The following is a 23,931-nucleotide window of genomic DNA, read 5'->3' as shown; positions in this document are numbered from 1 at the left end:
ACACTGGGGCTCTGTGCTTCCATTCCTATGGACAAGAACAATCCCTCCTGCACAGGCACCCATAGCCAAAATTGGTGTTTCTATTTCAAAATTCCCTATATGAAAGGGTTTTTCCTCCCAGACAAAAGCTGCAAGGACAGACAGCTCTGGCTGTCCTGGGCCTCTGGTGTTGCTTTTATTCTGCCCTGAAACACTGGGGCTCTGCCCTTTCCTTCCTATGGAAAAGAACCATCCTTCTTCTCCAGGTGCCCATGGCCAAAATTGAGATTCCACCTCCAAAAGTCCTATATCCAATGATTGCTCCTACACAAAAGCTGCCATTACAGACAGGTCTGGCTGGCCTTGGTCTCCTGAAGGCCAGATCTCCCCTGCCTTCCGAACACTGGGGCTCCATGCTTTCCTTTGTGTGGAAAAGAACTGGCCTTGTCTTCCCGGCACAAATTCCTGAAATTAGAATTCCATATTAAAGATTTCAAATATCCAAGGGTTGCTCCCAGACAAAGCTGCCAGGACAGACAGAAAGGCCTGGCCTTGGCATCTGGTGACTGTAGTTCATCAACCCCTGAAACACTGGTGCTCCATGGTTTCCTTCCTATGGAGACCATTGTCACACTGTGGGGCCTCGTGGCAGCAATGCTATCATTGTGGCTCTGTTGGGCCCCATGGTCCCAAGGGGCCAGTGTGGAGCAGCAGGGCTTTGTGGAACCAAGAGGCCATTGCTGCATTTCAGGGCCTCATGGAACCAAAGGGCCATAGTGATCCTGCAGGGCACCGTGGATCCATGGAGAGCATTGTGGACTTGCAAGGCCCCATGGAATCATGGAAACCATTGTGACACTGTGGGGTCCCACAGAACCAAAGGGCCACTGTGACCCTGCAGGGCTTCATGGAAGCATGGGGCCATGGTGACACTGCAGAAGCAAGGAGAACATTGTGACACTGCAGGGCCTTATGGAACCAAGGGTACCTGGCACAGATTGGGCTGGGTTGGCCTTCCATGGGCAACCTGACAGGTCCAGCTGATCTTGGAATGCTGAGGGCTGCTTCTCATCAGTCCCTGAAGCACTGGGTCCCCATGCTTTCCTTCCTATGGAAAGAGCCATCGCTCTTTCTTCGTGCCCATGGCCAAAACTGATACTCCCCCTGAGAAATTCCCTATATGCAAGGGAATCCCCAGACAAAAGATGTCAGGACAGAGAGCTCTGGCTGGCCTTGGCCTCTGCTGGTCACCTCTCATCTCAGGGAAGCCCTGAGGAAAGTATTTAAACAGGTTTGACTACTGGAACATCAATGAGTCTCTCATCCTCTGAAAAACTTACATCATCTGATCATATGTGTCTTTTTTTCTTCATGGTGTATTATGCATGTAATATAATTTTCAGCTAGATAATATTATTCTTCTCCCTCTACCAGTGTTATCTAACACAAAACACCTCCTCTACATATGAATCCAGGTCACCTGTACAAGCAGACACAAAAAGGAATTCTATAGGAATGATTTATGTCTGCTCCCATCTGTCCCATCTCCTCTGGAGCTAGAGGTGCAGCCCCAGCACTTGGCAGGGCTCAAGGGCTCACAAGCTCAGCTCCCACACAGAGAACTTGCAGATCCTGGGGTGCCCCTTCCAGCCTCACTGCCCAGAGCCTTTCTGCAGCCTTCCCCCTAGAGCTGCTGCTTCTCTGCAGCCCTGGCCATGTACAGCAGCAGAACCTGGTGAGTCCCAAGCAGCAGAGCCAGCTCAGGGCTCTGTGGGTATCAGGGGCTGGGGCCGCAGGACAAGCCAGCTCAGCCAGCCAGGACACGCTCAGGTGTGGAAAGGGATGTCCAGGGAGAAGGGCAAGGGAGCATTTCTGGGCCTGCAGGGAGGAATCCACGGGAAGCTGCAGCTCTGGCCAGGCCCCTCTGTCCCATGCCCATGGATGCTGTGCTGGCCTGGGAAGAGGGGCTGGCACTGAGTGGGCAGAGGCAGCCTGTGCTGAGCATCTCCTGGAGGAATTCAGAAATCTGACCAGAGCATGTGTTCATGTGTTTATGAGAGCTCAGCTGGACCTGATGGAGGCTGCGGACAACATCCAGAGTTAAGTTAATTCAGTCAGTGTGTTTGCAGTAAATGGCTGCAAAAGGAACATGACAACCTGCTGCTGCTGAATAAGGGCAGGGAGGGGCAAATCAAGGGTCACAGAATGGCTTTGGTTGGAATCCTAAAAATCATCCAGTTCAAATCTCCTGCCATGGATGGGCACACTGGACCAGATTGCTCCATCCAACCTGACCTTGAACCCCTCCGGATGTGGGGAGTCTCCAGCCTCGCTAGGTAACCTGTGCCAGGGCCTCAACACCCTCACTGGCAAGAATTTCTTCCCAATATCCCATTTAAACCTGCCCTCCTTCACCTCATGGCCATTCCCCCTTGTCCTGCTCCTCCAGGCCTTTGTCCAAAGTCCCTCTCCAGCTCTCACAAAGTCCCTTTAGGTGCTGGAATGGGCTCCAGTGTCTCCCTGGAGCCTTCTCATGCCCAGGCTGAACAGCTTTAGCTCTCTCAGCCTGGCTCCAGAGCAGAGGAGTTCCAGCCCTGCAAATTTTCATTGTGACACTGCAGGACTTCATGTAACCAAGGCTCCATTGTCACTCTGTGGAACCGAGGAGACCCTTGTGACACTTGGGTGCCCCACGGGAACAAGGGGCCATTGTGACACTTCAGGGCCTCGTGGCACCAAGGAGAGCATTGTGGCACTGCAGGGGCTCATGGAACCAAGGAACTGTTATGACACAGGTGAGGCAAATGGAACCAAGTGGCCCATTGTGACATGGCAGGGCCTTGAGGAACCCAGGGGCCATTGTGACACTTAAGGGTCTCAGGAAAGCAAGGGGGGATCATTGTGGCACTTTGGGGTCTTGTATAACCAAGGGCCAGTGTGGCACTGCAGGGCCTCATGGAACCAAGGGCCATTTCAAAACTGCAGAGCAAGAAGAGCATTGGGACCCTGTGGGGCCTGACTGAACTGATGAGAATATTGTGACACAGTGACACCTTATGGAAACAAGGATCCATTGTGACACTTTGGTGTCTCAGGGAACCAGGAGTCCAGTTATGACACTGCAGAGCCAAGGAGATCTTTATGACACTACAGGGTCTCATGGAACCAAACGAGCATTGTGACACTGCAGGGCCCCATGGAATTGAGGGGCCATTGTGACACTGCTACCTGAAACTGGAAAAAAAAATTAAAATAAACTGCTTAACAGCAGTGAGCAGTAAGAAGCAGCATTCTTTATTCAGCCAGATGCACAAGGGGGAATAGCTCCTCCCAAAGCTGTGCATGCTAAGCACAGAAAGTTCCTGTTTACAGTTCGTATTTTACATACATATTCAGTGACTGTCACAAAGTAAACATACACATGATAATCCTTTCCCTGAAATCATTAGCATATTTTTCCTCCCCTTCACAGATGTGTTCTCGTATGCTGGGGGTGTCTTTGGTGGTCCCTGGTGGTTGGTGAGGCCAGAGTCACACCTGACTGCCCAGTGAATGGTTTAAAGTTGGCACAACTGGACCTGGTCACTTTGCAATTCTCCTTCTTGTACAATGGACATTATGCAGTTCCATGGGCCAGTGGATTTTGAAGAACAAGCATTGTGGGATTGTGGGCACTCACCAGGGGGAGATGGTTTTTCATGTGGTAACATCTTGCCCTTTGAGGCTTGTGAAGGTTCTTTTCTCTTCAAGCCTTCCTTAGCCTCACATTAGTGTCTGCTAGAATTAAATCTCCTCCCCATCCCACGCAGCCCTGCCTTTCCCTCCTGCAGCCATGGTCTCCAGCACAGCCATGGAGGCTCTTTGGGTTCTGGACTGTTCCTGCAGCCCCCAAGGGCAGCTGAGCTCTGCCTTTGGCACAGTCAGGCCTGGCCAGCGCACGCCATGCTTAGCAATTCCCTGTCTGTGCCTGGCCCTGCTGTCAGCCCCGGCAGGGGCTGCGAGGCCCCTTTGTGGCCCTGTGCTGGCCCAGCCATGGTGGCCAAGCCCCTGTGCAGGCCCAGCCCAGGCCAGGAGCATTGCGGCTGGGAATGGCCCCTGTGCCATGGTGCCCACAGCAGCCTTGGGGCTCTGTGCCCCATGGCCTCCCTGCTGGGCAGCCTCTGCCAGCTCCTGCAGAGCCCGTGGCACCTGTGGGACTGCACAGACAGCCCTGCCCCGGGCTCTGCCGGCCTCTGGGCCAGCAGAGAGGCAGCCAGGGCTGGCCATGGCTGGGAACAGGCCCTGAGCCCCGCAGGAGGATTGAGCTGGGCCACAGCCAAACTCAGGCCAGGCCAAAGCTGGGCTCAGCAGCCAGGGCTGCCAAGGGCTGGGCACAGAGGCTGGCGCTGGCAAATGTCCTGGGCCCCCTCCCTGCTCTGTCCATGCCACCAAGGGCACAGAGCAGCCTCCTCTCTAGGCCACTTGCCTGTTTGCAATGCCTTGCACAGGCACTGGCCCTGCCCCACAAGGCCTGGCGTGAGTCCTGCCCCGGCACGCTCAGCCACGCTGAGATGGACACTGATGGTTTCTGGACCAGGCTCTCTGAGCCCAGCCCAGCTCCCTGCAAGCTCTGCCAGCTGCCCTGAGCTCTGGGCAGCACCAAGGGCCTCTCCCCAGCCCAGCCAAGCCAGCTCTAGCCCCACAGCTCTGCTCAGGCCAAGTTTCTCTGGGCACTGCCCCACGGCCTCAGCCCCTGGCAAGGGCACAGCAGCAGCTGCAGCTGCCACAGGACTCAGCCCCAGCATGGGGGAAGGTGCCTGGCCAAGGGAAAGGAGGCTCCCTGGCTGCCCTGCTCCACTCTGAGGTGCTGAGCGCTCTGCAGCCCCTGCTGCCATCCCATCTGCCCAGGGCAGCACAAGAGCCCCGGCCTTGGGGCCCTCAAGAGCTGCTCCTGCTCCAGGCCCAGGGCCCATGCCAAAGCTGGGGCAGCCACAAAGCTCTGCCCATTTCTGTTCATTCCTGCTGTGATAAGAAGAGTATAAAATTTTTTACAAAATGGTTGCATATTCATTTATTTCACCTAAATACAATGTGAGACTCCCTTCTTACACAATTTCTCTGTGTCACATAAGCAGGAGGGATAAATAAATTGAAGGGGGTGGATAAGAGCATTTCTCTTATTATAACAGAATCAGAAGCAGAAAACAATTTAAAATACACTTAAGGGCAGACTTGGCCTCTCATGATATGCCCTGAGAGCTGCTGAAAGCAGGCCTTCTGTGGCTTGTTCTGGTGGGTTACCTCTGCTGGAGTCCGTGTGCCTACCAAGCCACTCTAGCACTCCCCTCCTTGGCTGCACAGTGGAGAGAAAATATTATGGGAGACAAATTGTGGACTGAGATAAGGCAGTTTTCTATAGCAAAAGGGGAAGTTCTTACATGCACCAGCAATGAGGAAAAACCCCAATAATTTTATTCTCTTCTTCTGTCAGCAAGTGATGTTCAGCCACTTCCCAGGAAGCAGAAATTCAGCAGTTAGAGTGGTTTATCATAAAGACTAACGCTGTAAATAGGAAATGTCCCCTATTCTTCCTCCTTATACCAGAACTGGGGCCATACAGTCTGGAATATCCCTTTGGTTAATTTGGGTCTCTGGCCTGCTGTCCCTTCCCAGGACCTGACCCACTTGCAGCCCCTTGATGGAGGGAGAATGCTGAGAGACAGCAGGAGCCAAAGCAGGGGTGTGTTTCCAGCTCCTTTGTGGCTCCCAATGCAAAGCACTGTGAGGGCGCTTATGGGACAATGAAAAGGCTGAAAAGCATCCAGTCACAGCTTTCCTGAGAGATTCCTTGAGCTGCTGGTTCCTCAGGCTGTAGATGAGGGGGTTCAGGGCTGGAGGCACCATCGAGTACAGAACGGACACTGCCAGATCCAAGGATGGGGAGGAGATGGAGGGGGGCTTCAGGTGAGCAAATGTGTCAGTGCTGAGGAACAGGGAGACCACGGCCAGGTGAGGGAGGCAGGTGGAAAAGGCTTTGTGCCGTCCCTGCTCAGAGGGGATCCTCAGCACAGCCCTGAAGATCTGCACATAGGAAAAAACCATGAACACAAAACAACCAAAACCTAAACAGAAAGTGACCACAAGAAGCCCAACTTCCCTTAAGCTGGAGTGTGAGCAGGAGAGTTTGAGGATCTGGGGAACTTCACAGAAGAACTGGCCCAGGGCATTGCCATGGCACAGGGGCAGGGAAAATGTATTGGCTGTGTGCAGCACAGCATTGAGAAAGCCACTGGCCCAGGCAGCTGCTGCCATGTGGGCACAAGCTCTGCTTCCCAGGAGGGTCCCGTAGTGCAGGGGTTTGCAGATGGACACGTAGCGGTCGTAGCTCATGATGGTGAGAAATGCAAATTCTGTTGCAATGAAAAAGGCAAAGAAGAATACCTGAGCAGCACATCCTGTGTAGGAGATGTCCCTGGTGTCCCAGAGGGAATTGTGCATGGCTTTGGGGACAGTGGTGCAGATGGAGCCCACGTCAGTGAGGGCCAGGTTGAGCAGGAAGAAGAACATGGGCGTGTGCAGGTGGTGGCCGCAGGCTACGGCGCTGATGATGAGGCCATTGCCCAGGAGGGCAGCCAGGGAGATGCCCAGCAAGAGGCAGAAGTGCAGGAGCTGCAGCTGCCGCGTGTCTGCCAACGCCAGCAGGAGGAAGTGCCTGATGGAGCTGCTGTTGGACATTTCTTCACTCTGGGCATGGTGGACTCTTGAAACAAGACATTGACAAACTGTGACTAATTGCTTTGAGTCAATTCTATGTATTTTATTTGGAATCTCTCCAAAATCACTTCTCTTCCTGTGAGGGAACTTTGGTAAATTTTCTTTTATTTTTAATTTGTGCTGCTGAGTTCCTGTCTCATCTTTACCACTGCTCTCAGACTGAACACCTGGGAGATCCAAGGAAAACAGGGCTCCCTGTGCCCCAATGCAGTCAGTGCTTGTCTCCACACAGGAGTCCTTTGAATATTACAACTCGTTGTTTCAGGGTGCCTGCACTTAAAAATGTATTGAAAAATAACTTGGACTTTTTGAACATTACAATTTAGAAATAAATTTTTCCAACCCCTTCTCTCTTTCCCTATGCAGCTGGACAGGGAGGGATACCAAAGGTTGGCGTGGCTCTCTGCTGCCTGGAGTTGTGCCTACTGGGAGCTGTTTCTCCCTATCCCAGCCCTGTCCCTGCCAGTGCTGCCAGAGCCCAGCACAGCCCCAGGGGCTCAGCTCTGCCCTGCAGACCCCTCCCAGCACAGGGCACTGCCCGGGGCATCTCCCTGGCAGCAGGGCCTTAAGGGCAGGCCAGACAGAGATGCTGCAAGCCAAGGTGCTGCTGCTGCTGTCTGTAGGGAGAGGAGGCTGAGGAGGCACTTTTTGAGGGAGATCTGAGGCCCATCTGCTGATGCTCAGGCTGACAGTGCAGGAGTCTCAGTGACACAGCCAAAGCTGACAGCCCCTTTCCCTTCCCTTTAGGAGAATGCTGAGAGCAGCCCTGGACATACAGCACCATCTCCACAGCAGGAGGAATCTTCCCTGATGGGGGTGGCTCTTTCCACCTCCAACTTCTCCCCTGCAGTGTCCATGGGGAGCTGCCAGGCAGGCTGAGAGGTGCCCCTGGCTGGTGGCACATGCCCTGGGCTGGCCAAGAGCGCTGAGGGCTGCAGGAGCTGCTCTGCAGGACAGCCCTGGGCAGCCCTGGCTGCAGCCCCAGCTTCACCCCCTGCAGCCGTCCCTGGCAGCAGGAGCCATCCTGCCCTGTCCCTCTGATGGTGCCCAGGGCAGCCCTGCTCTGCAGCACATCCTCCTCCTCCTCTTCCTGTGCCACAAAGAAACTGGGAGAGTCCTCCTGACACATTCCCCAGGCTGTCGGGTGTGCTGGCTTCAGGAGATCCCTCCAGGAGCACAAGAGACATTGCCCTGCACTCACACACTCACCATGCAGAGGGCTGTGAAGATCTTTCCCCAAGTGAAGTCTCAGCTCAATGTCTTGCCAATCCTGATTGCCTTCAGCCTGTCTCTGCCTGGCTCCTGTCCTCTCAGTGCCTGCAGGCAGAGCCCTCAGCCCTGCTGGGCTGGGAGAGGAGCTGGTCGTGGGAAGAGCTGTTCCTTTAAAGCTCAGCAGCACAGACACAGCACAAGGATTTTAATGAGCCTCTCAGGGATTGGGTGTTGTTTACATCAGACTCAGTCCCTGAGAGTGTCTTCAAAAAACTTCTCAAGAACTCAAATCTAAATTGAAACTCTGAAGTTTCTTGAAGTTTTAATGGGCCCCACTGAGGGAAACAACTCAGAAAGTGTCCCCAGGTTCCAGGTAGAGCAGAACACTGGAGGCAGTGATGACAACTGGGGACAAACAAGGCAAAGTTGTCTCTGGTGCTGAGCAAACCTGGATGTGTTTGAGGAATGCAAAGGGCCAAGGCCTGAGCCCCAGCCCCTGGCCAGGCAGATGCTGTCCCTCCCTCCTTGCTCAGGGCTCTTCCCGGGATGGGCACTGGCATGTGGGGATGTGCAATGGCAAGGGCAGGAGCATGGGGTGGCCCCTGCCAGGCTGCTGAGCAGGGACAAGGAGGCAGTGAGGCCCCAGGCCTGCAAGGGTCACTTGTCTCCTGCTCCTGCCTCAGGCCCAGGCCCAGCAGCCATGGCCAAAGTGCTGCCCAAGTTGGCTCTCGCAGGGCTGTCTTGCAGCTGCTGCACATCCCTGTGCCCTGTGCAGCCCAGGCTGTCCCACGGTGTCCCTGCCCTGCGCCTCTGTCCCTGCAGGCTCTGGGAATAGGTCCCCCTGTGCCTTTTGAACACATACCTTGGCATATTGGAATGTTGTCCACATGGATGGCTACAGAGCACCAAAACATAAATTCTCATCTCTTTTTTCTGAAAATATAGGATCATAAGTTCGTATACTATCCTTAGGTGGTTTTCATTATAATGAAACTGACCTTTCTGAATAGAAGAGTGTCCTTCTTTTTGTGTAATGTCTAATACAAAGGTAAATATAATTAGGAATCATTTTAGGCATTGGCCTTCATGACCATAGCACTCCAGGAAGGGGCCAAGTTAGAATCCATGTGTTTTTCAATACAACTATTGTTCTGGAAGCTTGAAACATAACTGAAGAGGACAACTGAGAAGTGACCTTTTCCTGCAGCCTTATGGTTCTTCTTTTTTAGAAATTCACGTGTGAAATTATAACTAACCTGATGTCATTTGTATTTTTAGAGGAAAAAAGGGGTCATTAAGGGTAACTAAGGCCTATCCATAAGACATTCTATAAATCTTTAGATTATTGAGCCCCAAAGGATAAGTTATCATGGTATACCTTGATAAAGGTATCAACTTTATCAACACCATATGGACCACCCCTTATCTGGCCTTTGGACACTATCCTTTACAGCTACCTCATACAGATATATTCATACACACAGACAAGTGTGGGATCTCAGCACCTCAGGATGAAGGTGCAGAGTGACCGAGACCACCCTTGGGGGGCTCTGGAGTCCTGGAATGTTGCCAGAAGTATCTGGTGGCTGGACTTTGGTCCTACACAGGAGATGACACCTGTATGAGGACTGGGAGGATTTTACTGGGTGAATGGTAAAGGGATAAGTTAATTAAGGTGTAGAACACAGGGTTTAGGATTTCTGTACAGGGGGGTCTAAAGAAGTAAGATGGAGGAATTGGGGCGTGTCCTGTCCTTCTTCTTCTTCTTCTTGGCCTCCATCTTCTGTGGTGATGGTGGCACTTTGGGATTGGTCTTTACTAGAAGTGCACCGGTTAATAAGAGTAGAAGGTATTGGGGAAAAATTATAAATATTGTATACGTAACTTCGGGTATAAAGATAAGTGACCGCCCCGGGTGTTGCGGAGTGTGCCCATGGCTGACTTGCTGTGCAGACCTCTGTCGGGCTGAAAGAAAATCTTTTAGATAAACAATTAATAAACACCAAGACCGAAACAAGATCAGAAGTCTCTCCTCGTCCTTTGAAGCGCCGGGCTGCCCAAGGCCACTCTGGGCCTTTCCAGGACTTTAAAACAGCCGAGAAACCGAGCAAGTGGCATCCCTGAGCTATCTCTGGACATAAATCAGCATAAATCAGCAAAGAGAACACAGAAACCGACAGACAAGTGTGCAAAAAGGTTTCTCATCTGACTCCACCAGATCCCACTGGCTCTGTAGAGCAGTCGGAAAAGAGGCATAGAGTCTAATGAGGAAACAAGGTACTGTGGAACAGTGCAGGCAGCAGGTGCAAGGCAGGGCCTTACAAGCACACTGATCAGCATTTGTCACATCTCTCAGCATGACTGCCCCCACTTATTGTATTATTCTTCTATTTTCCTATGTGTATTTCTCTCCAAACCACCTTGATTCCTCCCTTTTCCTTCTTTGGTTCTTCCCCTATCATTCCATATTAAGTCTAGTGAAATTCAAAAATGCTGCTTCCTTGCACCCCAATATTAACCGTGTACCACTAGGCAGTAATACCAGCCATTCTGCAAAGCCTTTTGGAGAGCCACTCTGCTGACTCATGGTGATAAGTTTTCTTCCCAGATCATGAGGCTGAGACTCTCCTGGAACAGCTGATAATGTTTTTATTTATTTATTTATAAATTTATTTTAAAATTTAATGTATTTTATTTATTTATTTTACATCTTTTACCGTGGTCCACATGCTCCATATGGTATACCATGTTCCCTGCTACAGAAGACTTCAGTATCACTGCTCTTACTTTCAAAATGAAAACAATACTGAATAAACTTCTGTCCTTCAGTGGAACCAAACTACTGACAGAGTCTGATGTGAATCTCTCCTAGTCACCTTGTTACAGTGATTGACAGGGGTGTTGGCCAACTAAATATCTCCCAAGGCTACAGCCATCATTTGGCAATGTGGAATAGGTCTTGGACCACATAAGCCATGTTGTAAAACTCATCTCCCGGCTGCCTCACCTTGCTGGCCTTTTCCTTTGCTGACAGCTCTGCCTCCTGCCTGCCTCTGCCTGCCCACACAAAGACTGGGGATGACCCAGACTTCTTCTGGTTTTGGACCAGAGCTCTGCCCTGGAGGGAAATTTCATTCTCCTGCTGTCCAGTCTGGACCTCTCCAGCTGCCATTTTTATTAATTTTTTTTTTTCTGCCTTTTTCTTTTATGTCAAAGGATCCACTATCACGGAAACCACCCTTCAATCCCTCCCAGCGCTCTCCTCTGCTGTCCTCAGTCTCCACTCCACGGAGCACAGAGCCTCTCTGTCCCTGTATAGTGCTCATGTGCCTGAGGCCATGGGTGTCTGGACAAGAAGGACGGTTCTTTTCTACAGGAAGGAAACCACAGAGTCCCAGGGCTTTGAAGCCAGATCAGAGGCACTCACCAGAGGCCAAGGCCAGCCAGACCTGTCTGTCCTTTTTGTCTGAAAGCAATCCTTGGATATTTGGGGAGTTTTGGAAGTGGAATTCCATTTCAGCCATGGGTACCTGGACCAGAATGACAGTTCTTCTCCATAGGAAGTAAAGAGCAGAGCCCCAGTATTTCAAAGGCTGATTACAGGCAGCTCCAAGGAGGCCAAGGCCAGCCAGACCAGTTTGTCTTGGCAGCTTTTGTCTGCGAGCAATCCTTTTTTAAATCGAATTTTGGAGGCCAAATCCCAGTTTTGTCCATGGTCATCTGGACAAGGACAGTTCTTTTCCATAGGAAGGAAAGTACAGAGCCCAGGTGTTTCACAGGCAGATGAAAGCTGGCCCTCACGAAGCCAAGGGAACTTGAACAGTCCTGGGAGCTATCCTTGGATATAAGGAATTTTGGAGGCAGATTCCCAATTTTGGCTATGGACACCTGCACTTGAAAGATGATTTTTCCATGGAAAGAAAAGCACACCCCCCAGTGTTTGAAGGCAGATGAAAGGTGGCCCCCAAGATGACAAGGCTGCCCAGAACTGTCTGTTCTGGCAGGTTTCATACAGGAATCATCCTTTGATATAAGTGAATTTGGACATAGCATCCCAATTCCTGCCATGAACCCCTGGAGGAAAAGGAGAGTTCTTTCCCACAGGAAGAAAAGCACAGAACTCCAGGGCTTCAGGGGCAGCAGAGAAGCAGTCCTCAATATGCCAAGGTAAGCTGGACCAGTCAAGCCAAGTCAAGCAGAACTTTTCCATGTTCTTGGATCCTTGGGGCCTTGCAGCATTACAACTGCCCCTTGGTTCCATGAGGCCTCGTAGTATCACAAGAGATCTTTTTTTTTCCACAAGGCCCAGCAATACCACAATGGTCTTCTTGGCTCTGCAGTGGCACAATGACCCCTTTCTTCCATGAGGCCTTGCAGTGTCTGACAATGGCCCTTTGGTTCTATTGGGCTCCCCAAGACCACAATGGACCCTTGGTTCCTCAGGGCATGGCTGTGGTACACTGGCCCTTTGCTTCCATGGTTCCCCGCAGTGTCACAAAGAGCTCCTTTGTTCCACAAGGCCCTGCAGAGCCCCTTGATTCAACGAGGCCTCAAAGTGCCAGAATTGTCTCCAGGATTCCATGAGGCCCACATGTGCCCACAGGTGCCAAGTGTCACAAGGGCACCTTGGCTCCGTGAAGCCCTGAAGTACACAGAATGGCCTCTTGATTACACTGGGCCCCTCACTGTCATATCAGTTTTTAGTTCCATGCAGCCCTGTAATGTCACAGTGGTCTCCTTGGTTCCAGAGAGTCAGAATGTGCCCCTGGTCTTATGGAGCCCCAGTACGATCCCCTTGATTCCATGAGGCCCTGCCGTGCTACAATGAGCCCTTGGTTAAACGAGGCCCTGCAGTGTCATAGTAGCTCCTTGGTTCCAGTGGGTCCTGAAGTGTCATAATGGTCTCCATGGTTCCATGAGGCCCCAGAATGTCATGATGGACTTTTGGTTCCATGAGCTTTTGTACAGCCAACGACAGCCTCCTTGTCTCCACAGTGTCATAATGTAACCTTTGTCCCATGAGGTGCCTGGCCTCCCACAGCCCCTCAGAGACATCCCCCTCAAGGTTCCCAACAGCCCTTCATGGCCCCTCAGAGAACCTCATGGCCCCTCAAAACTACTCCTGTCCCCTCAGGACCCCTCACAGTTCCATCATGGCCCCTCACAGCCCCTCATGGTCCCTCATGGCCCCTCACAGCCCCTCATGGCCCCTCATAGACCCTCACAGCCCCAGTCCTGGGGCTCCTCCCAAAGGAGAAGGGGTCAGGCCCTGCTTGTTCTCCTTTTATTTTGGTCCCTTCACAGCCACGAGTAAAGAAAGGCTGAAATGGAGCCTTTCCCCAGCGTTTCCCTCGGGGTTAACTGCAGGCTGAAGCTCTGTGCTGGCGCTGGCCCCAGCGCCACCATCCCTGCAACCGCCAGGCCTTTGCTGTCCCCCCGTGTCCGTTCCCTGTCCCCGAGTCCCGCTCAGCTCTGGCAGCAGCAGCAGCGCCGGCCCCTTCCCATCTGCTCCTGCCTCGGCTCTCAAGGGCTTTTTCCAGCTCAATTCTGGAGCAGAGCAACCAGCACCCACACACAGCCCTGACTGCTCAGGGCCTGACTGTGCTGCCCTGAGCCAGCCCTCAGAAAAAGAAAGGATTGGGTTCCAGCACTGTTTTCAGCACTGTTTTACTCACCCCGAGGTGACAGCAGGAGGCTGCTGCTGCCGCCTTTGCCTTGGGAATTGGAGATCCTGGCTGCTCTTGCCACTCTTCTGCTTGCCACTTGAAACTTATCTGTAAAACTGCAATTGCCTTTTTTGATCAGGAAATTCTAAGCTTGAGCTCTGTGCATTGTGTTTCAAGACTCACAAGCAGGTATTGTATTCAAAATAAGCACGCATTATTTGAACCAAAGGTACATGTGCTAATAGTGGTTGGATAGAACTACCATTAATATGCTTTTGATTTGTGAGATTGGTAAAAAAACTTTCAAAGTGAGTTGTTATACTGAGTTCTTCGTCTGCTGCCGAGGACACAAGCTGCTGGCACCTTCCCATTGTTATAACCATGTAATGAGACTGATCCTGGAAAATAAACAGCTCGAGACATGTTCCTCAGCAGTCCCATCCTGTTGGTGATTTGTACATAGCCCCTGGCTGGCAATAGGTGAACTCAGGCTTTTGGTCCCAGGCATCAGGATTAGGAGATCTTGAAATGCTCACAAATCCCTGAGCACAGAGTCAAGGAGAATGAAAGCAGGCACACAGGCCACATGTGCAGTGCTCAAACACAGCCCTGTTGCTGCAGCTGAAATAGAATCAACTGACAGAGGACATCACAGAAATTGCCTCTGCAGCATTTAATCAAATGAAAAAATCCACCAGGATAAAGAGAACACAGAACCTCTTGACTCCCTCCATTGTTTCTTCCGAGCAGCAGCAGCAAATGGAGATGCGCAGAGGTATTTCCAGCTGCTGCTGATCCCAGCTGGAGCTCAGCCTGCTGCCCAGTCCCAGTGGGAAGCTGAGCCCAGTCTGGGGAGCTCCCACAGTGTCGGGAGCTCAGCGCACACGGGGCCAGGCCCAGAGCCCCGGGCACGGCCGCCCATTGCGGGGCAGCGGCGCAGACGGAATGTCCTGCGGCCCAAACCTTCTGCTCCTGCCACACAGCGCCAGCGCTGTCCCCCTCCTCCTCCTCTCCCAGCACGGCACAAATTCCAGCTCGGAGGAGGCTGCCCCAGAGAGGCCTCAGGCTCCTGCTTCAGCCTCAGTGTCCCTGCAGAGGAACAGGGCATCTTTCAGGCACTTCCACAAGCTCAGGTCTCTCACTCCATGGGGAATCTGGGATGAAAATGACCTTGTCAGGAAGGACAAAAGCAGAGGGAATGGATTGGAAATTATTAGGAAAAATGATCCTTTGTACAGGCAAAGCTCACTAAGTCATTCCCTGCATTTCTCCTTTTCACATTCTTTCCGTCATCTCCTGAGAGGTCCAATGTGTTCTGGTGCCTTTTATGAACTGACTGTAACTCTAGATTTATATCAATGCATGAGATGCAGAAGCATCTGAGCTAAACACAGAAACAAACTCCCTCTTTCAACCCATTTTCATGTTCTACATCAATTTCCAGATGTCCATGTGGATGTTGGAATGATTATCCCACATCTCTCCATTTCTGGCTGCAGGCTCTGGAGATTCTTTCTCTGCATTCAGTCAGGCTTGCATTCCCTAACAATTCCTGGTAGCCCATCATGTTTTCTTAGGGTCGAATAGTAACAATGAAAACCTCACCAATGGCACAACTGCCCAGCCCACAAGGAATGGAAAGAACAAGTTGTAAAATTCTTCAAACATTTGTCCTGCTTTGCTGCAAGAGTCATGCTGCACACACAGTGTGGAAAGCCAAGAGAAGCTGCAGTTGGTGGCACATCTTGTGACAGAAGCTGCACCTCGTTCTCCAGGAAAAGTTCCTGGAAAGAGCAAACAGGACTGTGGAGAAGATACTGGAAGAACTGCAACAGTTTTTAGGAAATTAAATGAAAACAGAAAGAAACAAACCAAGTGCTTTTACTCTATTTATTACTCTATTTATTTTTATGCTCCTCTTTGCACTGCTTCTCCATCCCATTAATTCCAAATGGATCTCACATCTAAGATCCATGACTTGGCATGTTTTAGACACTGTAAAATACCATGAGCTATACACTGTTTGCCTTCCCGTTGTTTTTTTTTTTTTTTTTTTTTTTTTTTTGGAAAGCAATGCTGTCCAGGTAAATGCAGTGCTTGGGTCAGGTATAAATTCTGCATTCAGGGAATGCGCTCCAATAGTGTTTGACCCTCAGCAGGGACAATGCACAGCATTGACTGAGGGGATTCCTGTGCCACTGCCCATAGTCCAGGCTCTGGATCTTGGCTGAACTCGGCAAAGTTCCCGTGTTTGGACAGGCTCAGGGGCTGCCCCTGGGGAGCGTGGGACTCGGCGCGGGAGCGAGTGGGCAACAGACAAACGGACACGGGGACAAAACGACCCCAGAGCTTCAGCTGTGCGGCAGCAAAAGCAGCAAAAACAGCGAAAGAAGCGCCTTTGTCGACTCCCTCTCACTTCTCCTCTCCCTCTCCCGCAGTCCCGCACCCTCTCCCGCTCTCCCTTTCCCGGCGTCCCCTCCTCTCCCAGTCTCTCTCTCTCCCCATGCCCGGCCGGGCCATGCCCCCGGCCCGTCCCCCGCCCCGGGCGGGGCTGCCCCGTGCCCGGCCCCGGCCGTCCCGCCGCGGTCTCGCCTCCGGCCGGCTCTGGCCGTGCTGGCAGTGGCGCTGCGGGCGGGCATCAGTGCCTGGGGCAGGGGCGCCATCGCCTCCCTTTGGCTCCGCCTGGCCTAAGCCCGGCCCCGGGCCCGGCTCCTCCCGGGGCCCGCGGAGCACACACGCGGCGCGGCCGCTCCCGCCGCCTCCGCTGCAACTTCCCCGGCCCGAGCTCCGCCACTTGGCAGTGCGGCCGCCGGCCCCGAGCCACCGCTGTCCCGTTCCCGGGAGCGAACGCCTGGGCATGGCCGGCCCGGGGCGGGTGAGGGGCGCTCGGGGGCCATTGCTGGCCCCGGGCCGAGCACTGACCGCCGCGTCCCGCGGGCAGGGAAGGCGCAGCAGGGCCTGAAGGAGCAGGACAGGCTGGACTCGCTGCTGGGGCGCGGCGGCTTCGGCAGCGTCTTTGCGGCCACGCGGCTCTCGGACGGCGGAGGGGCCGGCGGCAGGTATAGGAGTAGGGGACGGACAGGGAGGAGGAGGAGGGCGGAGGATGGGGCTGGGCAGGGCGGGCGGTGAGCTGAGCCCGCTGCTGCCCTTGGCTCGCAGGGGCCATCAAAAGGGTGCCACGGAAGCGCGTCCGGCACTGGGGTGAGCTGGTGAGTGAGCGGGGCCAGCGGCAGAAGCCGGGCCGTGCCGGGCAGGGATAAGCCGAGGCCCGGCACGGTGGGAGCCGCCAGGACGCCCCGAGGGAGAGCGGGCGTGGGGCCAGTGCAGGGCGAAGAGCATCCCGGGCTCGCTGAGGGCTTCCCCAGGCCAGGCACGGCATCGGCCCCACTGACGGCATCGTGCTCCTCCCGCAGCCCGACGGCACCAGTGCACCCCTGGAGATCGTGCTGCTGGCCAAGGTGTCCCCTGGCTTCCCTGGTGTGGTCCAGCTGCTGGAGTGGCTCGAGCTCCCCAACGGCATCGTTATGGTGCTGGAACACCCGGAGCGCTCTCAGGACCTGCAGCATTTCACTGGGGCATGGGGGTTCCTGCCCGAGGAGGAGGCGCGGGAGCTGTTCCGCCAGGTGCTGGAGGCCATGTGGCACTGCACCAGCTGCGGGGTCCTGCGCAGAGACATCAAACCAGAGAACATCCTGGTTGACCTGGACACCAGGCAGGCCAAACTAATTGACTTTGGCTGTGGCACCTACCTGCAAAAGACAGCCTACACCCACTTTGCAGGTGAGCCCACGCAGGGGTGTGCTCCTGGTCCCGGCATGTTATGGCACTGAGCTCTCCCAGCCCAAGCTGGGTGTGGCAGCGGGGATTCTCCCTTTTGCTGCCCTTCATGGCACTGAGATTCCAGCTAAATTCCTTTTGAGCAGGGCTGAGTGGGGAGCCAGCTTCCACCTGTGGTGGCAGCCTTTGCCCACCACTCTGCCCAGAGCTGGGCCTGGGGCTTGGGCAGCCAGCCCAACAAAAACACCCGTGGGTGGGGGTAGCAGAGAGGGAGGGACTGGAACCTGTGCCCCAGCTGGTTTGGTGTGCAGATGAGAAAGGGCTTGGACTGTTCCACTAACCTGGTTTGCTTTGGGTTCATAATGTTTCTTGGGGAAATGCAGGCAGGGAGGATGAAGGCATGGTTTTCCCCAGCACTGAGTGTGTTCTTCCTTGTCATGGTTGGATCTTACCAGGGCTTTCACTGCCCTCTTCCAGCACCAGTGGCTTCTTTTCCAACCCCAAGCCTGTACACAAGTCCCAGGTGCTGGTGAGAGGGCAGTGGGTTACCCTGTGTGCCACTGGGGCAGCCCCCGCACGCCCAGGGATGCTGGGGCCAGGCTGTGGGAGCAGCAGCATCCTCATGATGAAACTCCATCTGTATTCCATAGGAACATGGTCATACAGCCCCCCGAAATGGACCCACTTTGGCTGGTACTATGGCAAGCCGGCTACCATCTGGTCCCTGGGAATCCTGCTGCACCAGATGGTCTGCAGGGAGCACCCTTTCAGGAGGGGCCAGAACATCAGCTGGGACCATCAGCTCTCGCTGCCACAACGGCTCTCTCAAGGTGGATCCTCATCTCTGGGAACGGGGGAATCCCAGCGCTGGAAGACAGCAGCAGGCTCGTGGGCATCCCGCTCTGGCAGCTGCTGAGGAGGTGGCACATGTCCTGCTCTCCTCCAAAACAGGGAATTGATGGGAGAGTTTAGGCCCAGCTCTGAGCACATCCAGCATGGCCTGGGCATGGGAATAGTGGGGCAAAGCCAACAGGAACCTTCTCCAACTGCCCGGTGGTTTCTGGTTTCTCTGCCCAGAGTGCCAAGATCTGATCAGGCGGTGTTTATCCATGCTGGACTTGGAAAAGCCCTCATTAGAAGAGCTGCTCTCTCATCCTTGGATGCAGGATATTCATCTGCCCTAGAAGAAGGGAGAGAGCCACAGGCACACTGTGATGCAGGGCCCTGGTAATTTACAGGTGCACACATGCCTTGGCAATGAGAAGCAGAGGAACGCAGACTTTTTTTGTCCTGCCTGTGTCACTGCCCAGAGCTCATCAGATGGGGACACGCAGCCCTTGTGCTGGAGCTGAGCTGCTCTGCCCATCACTTGTGGCCACCATCTGAGCTGGTTTTGCTTGTCCTGGTTCCCTGACAGCTGGGGCCCTGGGCAGAGCCCTGAGAGGCTGGTCTCACCCCAGGGAAGGAGAAGCAGCCCCTGGAGAAGCTGTGCTGGGTGGGGCTGCTGCTGCTGGGGACAGTGAGGATGACATCAAGGATGACAACCTCTTCCTGGACCTGGCCACTGGCCAGGTGAAGATTATGGACTTGGATTCTGGCACCTTCTCCAAAGCCAGGCTCCACGGGGAATTTGCAGATGAGTCCACATGCAGGGCGATGCTCCCAGATTTGGGCATTGCACAGCCTGGCTGGGAACCATTGGTTCCCCCTTTGCTGAGGTGGATGCAGCTGATCCTTCAGTCGGCTGCCCAGCTGCTTTTGGCAGGGCTGGGGCATGGGCTGGGGTAGGTACGAAATGGGAGTGGGCTCCTGGCCCTGCCAACAGCCCCCAGCACCCCCCGTGCCCCGGGCTGGGGCTGGGGCAGCTAGCCCAATACAAACAAAGCCCCATGGTGGGAGCAGAGGTGGGACTCCAGAACCTGTGCTGGGGCTGCTTTGCTGTGCAGGCAAGGAAGGGCTTGGGCTGCTCCACTGCCCTTGTTTGCTTTGGGGTCACTGGTGTTGTGTGGGGCAGTGCAGGGGGGAAGGAGAAAGCCTGGGCTTCCCTCACCCATGGGTGGGTTTTTTCCTTGTATGCAGGGGTTGGGCCTTCCTCAAGGCCCTGGTAGAGATAAGGTTTTTGACCTTGTTTCCCTCTTTTTTTCTGTAATCTATTTTGAATGATTTCTTGTTTGTTTTTCTAGGTGAAGCATTCTAGGTGTGCTCCAGTCTGGATTGGTAAGTGTTTGGGACCAGCTGTGGCGTGGATGGTCCATGCCCTTGGAGAAGGCTGAGGACATGGTTTCGGACTAGCTTTTCTTCCTGCTGGTGTCCTCTGTCAGGTGTTCAGGGGCTGAAAGAGAAAGAAACAGAGCCATGGTCAGATCCCGGATCTGCAGGGAGCCGAGGAGGGCCCCCTGCCAGGGCCATCCCAGCCGGCTCTAGCCATGGCCAGGAGGGAGCAGAGACCAACGGGAGTAGCCCAAAACTGCTGGCCACGAATCGCCCATGTGGCCCTGAAATCTCTGTGCGCTCTGCCCACACCACCCCTGGTCCGCACAGGGAGCAGAGCCCTCCACAGCCGAGGCAGGGCTTGCAGCTCCCCCGGCAGCCCCCGCTGCCAGCCCACTGCTGCCTCACTCACCATTGCAGATGAGCCGGAGCTCTTCCTTCTTCCCCCTCAGGCGCTGCGCGGCCACGCCTGTGAACACAGAGCCTGTCACGGCCCCAGCAGCACAGCTCCCTGCCAGCGGCGCTGCCGGCGCTGTGGCCACACGGGCTGCTGGCCCGGCAGGGCTCAGCCCGGCCCTTGCCGCACGCTGCCGCCCCAGGGTACGGCTGCCAGAGGGCAGCAGCAGCAATGCCCAGGCCAGGCGGGGCTCCGCGGCGCCGGGCCCGGCTGGCGCTGCCGGGGCAGCAGGCGGGGCTGGGGCCGAGCTGCGGCGGGCCGGGGAGGGAGCCCGTGAGACAGAGTAAAGATCCATTCTGAATTAGGTGAAGTGTCTAGGAGAGGTGAAATGTCTGTAAGGCCAAAGCTGAAGGAAAAACTCACATGCCAGAGACAGCAAGGAGACAGAGAAAGAAAAACAGAAAAGACCACAAGGTCAATTTGCCCCTGACCTAGGAATTCCTTTGATAAAGAAGAACTGGAAATAAATGTCACACGGAATGAATATGTATGAACCTGTTGTGAAACTGTATGCATATGCATTTGGAAGGGGGATAAAAGGAGACCTGAGGTCTTCAGAGGTACGCATGCCTTTTGAGGATAATTTTCTCCGCATGCATCCAGCGCCGTAAATAAACATACTGAGCTTTACAACTTTTATAAAGTTCTGAGGTTTCTTCTTTTCTCCCCAAAACATTATGGCGTGCCAGGTAGGAGATCTCTGTCCCTGCAGGGCCGGGGGGATAGATGGACCCCCAAGGCGTGCCCTAGGATATTTTTTCCTGGTGGGGCTCTGCTTGTCTCACTTGCCACCTGCGAGGACAGACAATGACCCACTGGCCTGCGGAGGAAGATACGGTATGTACTGAGGGACCCCCAAGGGAAGGAAAGGAGAGCTAGGGAGTAAATCACTCAGAGATGTCTGGGTTCAGCTGATGGAGCAGCTACAGTAGAGACAGGGTTCATTGTTCTGATAGAGCAGAACTGCTGAGCCCCTGTGTTTTGTTTGTGTGTGTGTAAGTGATGTCTGGACACTGTGTTGCTGTATGGTTAATCCATTGTGTGGTCAGTGCACTGTGTTTGTAATCGTTCAAGTGTATGAGTGTATGGTGTATAAAAGAGAGTAGATCTACAGTGCCCTACAGTGCGGGGGGCGAGTACTGCCCGTGTTTGAAGCAGCCGAGTGAGGCCTGAGGCACCGGCTGCAGCAGGCTGTGGGGGCAGGGAGAGAAGCGCCCTGCGGAGAAGCGAGTGGAGGAACAACAGTAATGGTATTTATTGTGTTTAAATGTAGTGATTTTTGTAAATTTGGTGCATTTTAACCATGAGTATGAGCTCAGAGAGTTCTTTTGCCCTGGATGTTTCTACTTGATATCTAGACTGTGTGCTGTTATTTTGATTGTGTCCAGGAAAAACTGATGTGAGTAAATGCTGAATTATGGTATGCTGTGTTGTGTTGAGAAAAGTGAGCATTTTGAGAGATATGCCCTTTCCCAGTGATTTTGTGTGGTGATTTTCTTACACTGCATTGTGATAATTTGATTCTCAGATTGTATAGTCGAGTTTGTGGAGATTTTAAGATTTTGTTTGCAAGAAGAGTAGCATTTTACACAGAAGAACTATAGTATGGTGATTTATGCTTAACTACGATAAAGCGAATTAAAGGAATTCCAAGAATTCTCCCCCTCACAGCAATTCAAGCCTTGGCTCTAGTGAATTTGAGATAAAGGGGGGGGGCATGTGTGTCTGTGTCTGTGGGCATATCAGAGTTTCAGCTGTAACAAGTACAGCCTTTTTTTTGCAAGGCAGTAAAACAAGTGTAAAAGTAGACACAGTGCTTAATTTTGTAAAACAGAGTTTAGATAGAAGAGATGAATTAGTTAATGAGACTTCAGCTGATACCATAGCAATTCTGGACTGGGAATAGTCTGCTGTAGGGATTTAAAATTCTCTGTAACCAACAGAATAGCCTGCCTTTGTGGGCAATTTTGGGGAGCCTTTGGTGCATCAAGAGGCTGGCATGGTGCATGATGTGACAGTGGCTCTCCCCTGGGCACAGGGATAGCTCTGGCTGCCCTGTCTCCCCAGGGAACACAGGAATGACCTGTGGGCAAAAGCTGGATGTGCAGGTATTATTGCAGTGCGGTGTTTGTGAGATACACTGGTTCTAATAAGCGTCAGGGCACATGCCCCGAGTGTAAATTAGAGGTTTCTGATCAAGCGGATTCAGAACCTAAGGTCTTAGAGCTTGTGTGTGGGAATCACATCTGCTACCTGCCGCCTGGAGCTGTGTGTGTGTAGGAGGAAACCCGAGAAACTACTGTGAAAGTCTGTGAAAAGAGGTTTGAGTGGAAACTAGATAGGGCAAGGAGAAAGAGATAATGAGAACTGACCAGAGCAAACAGGATCCTAAATTAGCCCCTTTTAGAAGGGGATCACTGGGAGAAGGCTGCCAGTAGGAGCAGCTCAGAAAATAAAAAGATATATAATACCTCATTGCAGTTAGTACTGTTTTAAAATAGGGAGATAAATGGGATAGGTTTTTTTTGTATGCTGATATGTCTTTTTGTTTTAAGAAATCATCCAGAATGGCAAAGAGACGGTGAGATCAGACCGCCCTCTGGTCTTGGCCCTTGAAAAGGAAAACAAAGGCAAAGAGAAAGCAAATCAAATGTGTTGTTCAGCATGCAGCATAAGATAGCAGTGTATGAAGTCAAGCAAAGATTATCATGCTGAAATGCAAAGCAGTCACAGTTCGCAAAATGAGTACATATGATTTGTTAAGGTCCCAAGGTAAGGGAGGGGGGATAAAGATGACCTCCCCGAAAGGGAAGAGTTTTAGTCGACACAAGGGCCATATATTCAGTTTTAAATAAAGCTTTGGTGCCTGTGGAGAATGTTTATGTTGTAGTGTGGGGAACAACTGAACAACTGGCCAGTCTGAGAAGGCATACTTTTGCAAACCTTTAAAGTAACGTGTACTATGTGGACATAGAAGTTTTGTACAATTTTCTCAATTTGCTAAACATTCTCAAATGAGAAAGGTTACTCTGGAGGCAAATGATATAAAGAGGTTAGGCTTAACATTAACAGACACTGAAATTAAAGACATTAGTAAGGAGATATTAGAATAAGTAAATAAGTGTTTTCAAGGGTATGGGCCTCTGCTGTACCAGGGAGAGGGAAAAATGCCCCCCCCCCCATGGTAATCAAGCTTAAGGAAAGAACACAACCAGTGAGAGTTTAGTATTAGCCTCAAAAGGAAGGTAAGGAAGGAATCAGCCCAATAATTGATAGTACTGGATTAAGGGCTGTTAATAAGATAACACAGAATTTATACCCTGTGGTAGCAAATCCATATACCTTACTAACTTGTCTAACACCTGAGCTAACCTGGTTCACTGTTTTAGGCCTAAGAGATGCCTTCTTTTGCCTCCCTATCCACGAAGCCAGCCAGAAAATTTTTGCATCCAAACTCAAGCTCACATAGTCCATGTGCCTGAAGGCTTCAAGATTCCCCACTCCGATTGGAGAACAGCTTGCAAAGACCCAGAGTCCCGGGAAGATCCACAAGACGAAAGGAGGCTGTTGCAGTACGTGGATGATCTTCTAGTAGCCACTCGGACAAGGGAAAGGAGAGAAGCCTGGACGGTAAGCCTTTTGAATTTCCTTGGACTCCAAGGACGCAGAGTCTCAAAGAAAAAGGCACAGGTAGTGAAAGAGAAGGTAATCTACCTGGGGTAAGAAGTGAGTGCTGAGCAGCAGACTTTAAGGCAGGGAAGCCCTATGCCAAACCCTGAAACCCCAGACAACGAAAGAACTCCGAACCTTCTTAGGCATGGCAGGGTAGTGCCAGCTGTGGGTTTATAATTATGGACTGTTTGCCAGACCCCTCTA

General features: G+C 52.7%; 1 protein-coding gene and 2 pseudogenes across 1 annotated transcript; 2 read left to right on the top strand and 1 right to left on the bottom strand.

The window, feature by feature from the left end:
* The window catches only part of LOC131096532 (zinc finger protein 189-like), a 435,229-nt pseudogene that overhangs the window by 398,971 nt on the left and 12,327 nt on the right, over positions 1-23,931 (top strand).
* Positions 1,664-6,693, bottom strand: LOC131096539 (olfactory receptor 14C36-like). Its single transcript, XM_058044876.1, has 3 exons — positions 5,788-6,693; positions 5,644-5,670; positions 1,664-1,711 (listed from the first exon to the last, which is right to left on the bottom strand). Exons 1-3 carry the CDS (start codon positions 6,691-6,693, stop codon positions 1,664-1,666), a joined length of 981 nt encoding a protein of 326 aa, XP_057900859.1.
* Positions 16,114-18,571, top strand: LOC131096534 (serine/threonine-protein kinase pim-1-like; annotated as a pseudogene).

This window comes from Melospiza georgiana, unplaced genomic scaffold, assembly GCF_028018845.1.
Source record: "Melospiza georgiana isolate bMelGeo1 unplaced genomic scaffold, bMelGeo1.pri scaffold_51, whole genome shotgun sequence".
Classification (NCBI taxonomy): Eukaryota; Metazoa; Chordata; class Aves; order Passeriformes; family Passerellidae; genus Melospiza; species Melospiza georgiana.
The sequence above is the reverse complement of the archived record's forward strand: the minus strand, read 5'-3'. Positions and strand labels throughout refer to the sequence as shown.

Bases quoted from the DNA above. Each gene is read 5' to 3' on its own strand.
- LOC131096539 (XM_058044876.1), bottom strand. From the start codon at position 6,693: ATGTCCAACAGCAGCTCCATCAGGCACTTCCTCCTGCTGGCGTTGGCA. The intron at 5,671-5,787 runs GTGACTGGATGC...GCTGTCTCTCAG, and splicing joins AGGAATCTCTCAGGAAAGCT to CATTCTCCCTCCATCAAGGG. The intron at 1,712-5,643 runs GTGGGTCAGGTC...GGGACTCACCAG, and splicing joins CCTCCATCAAGGGGCTGCAA to GTTCTGCTGCTGTACATGGC.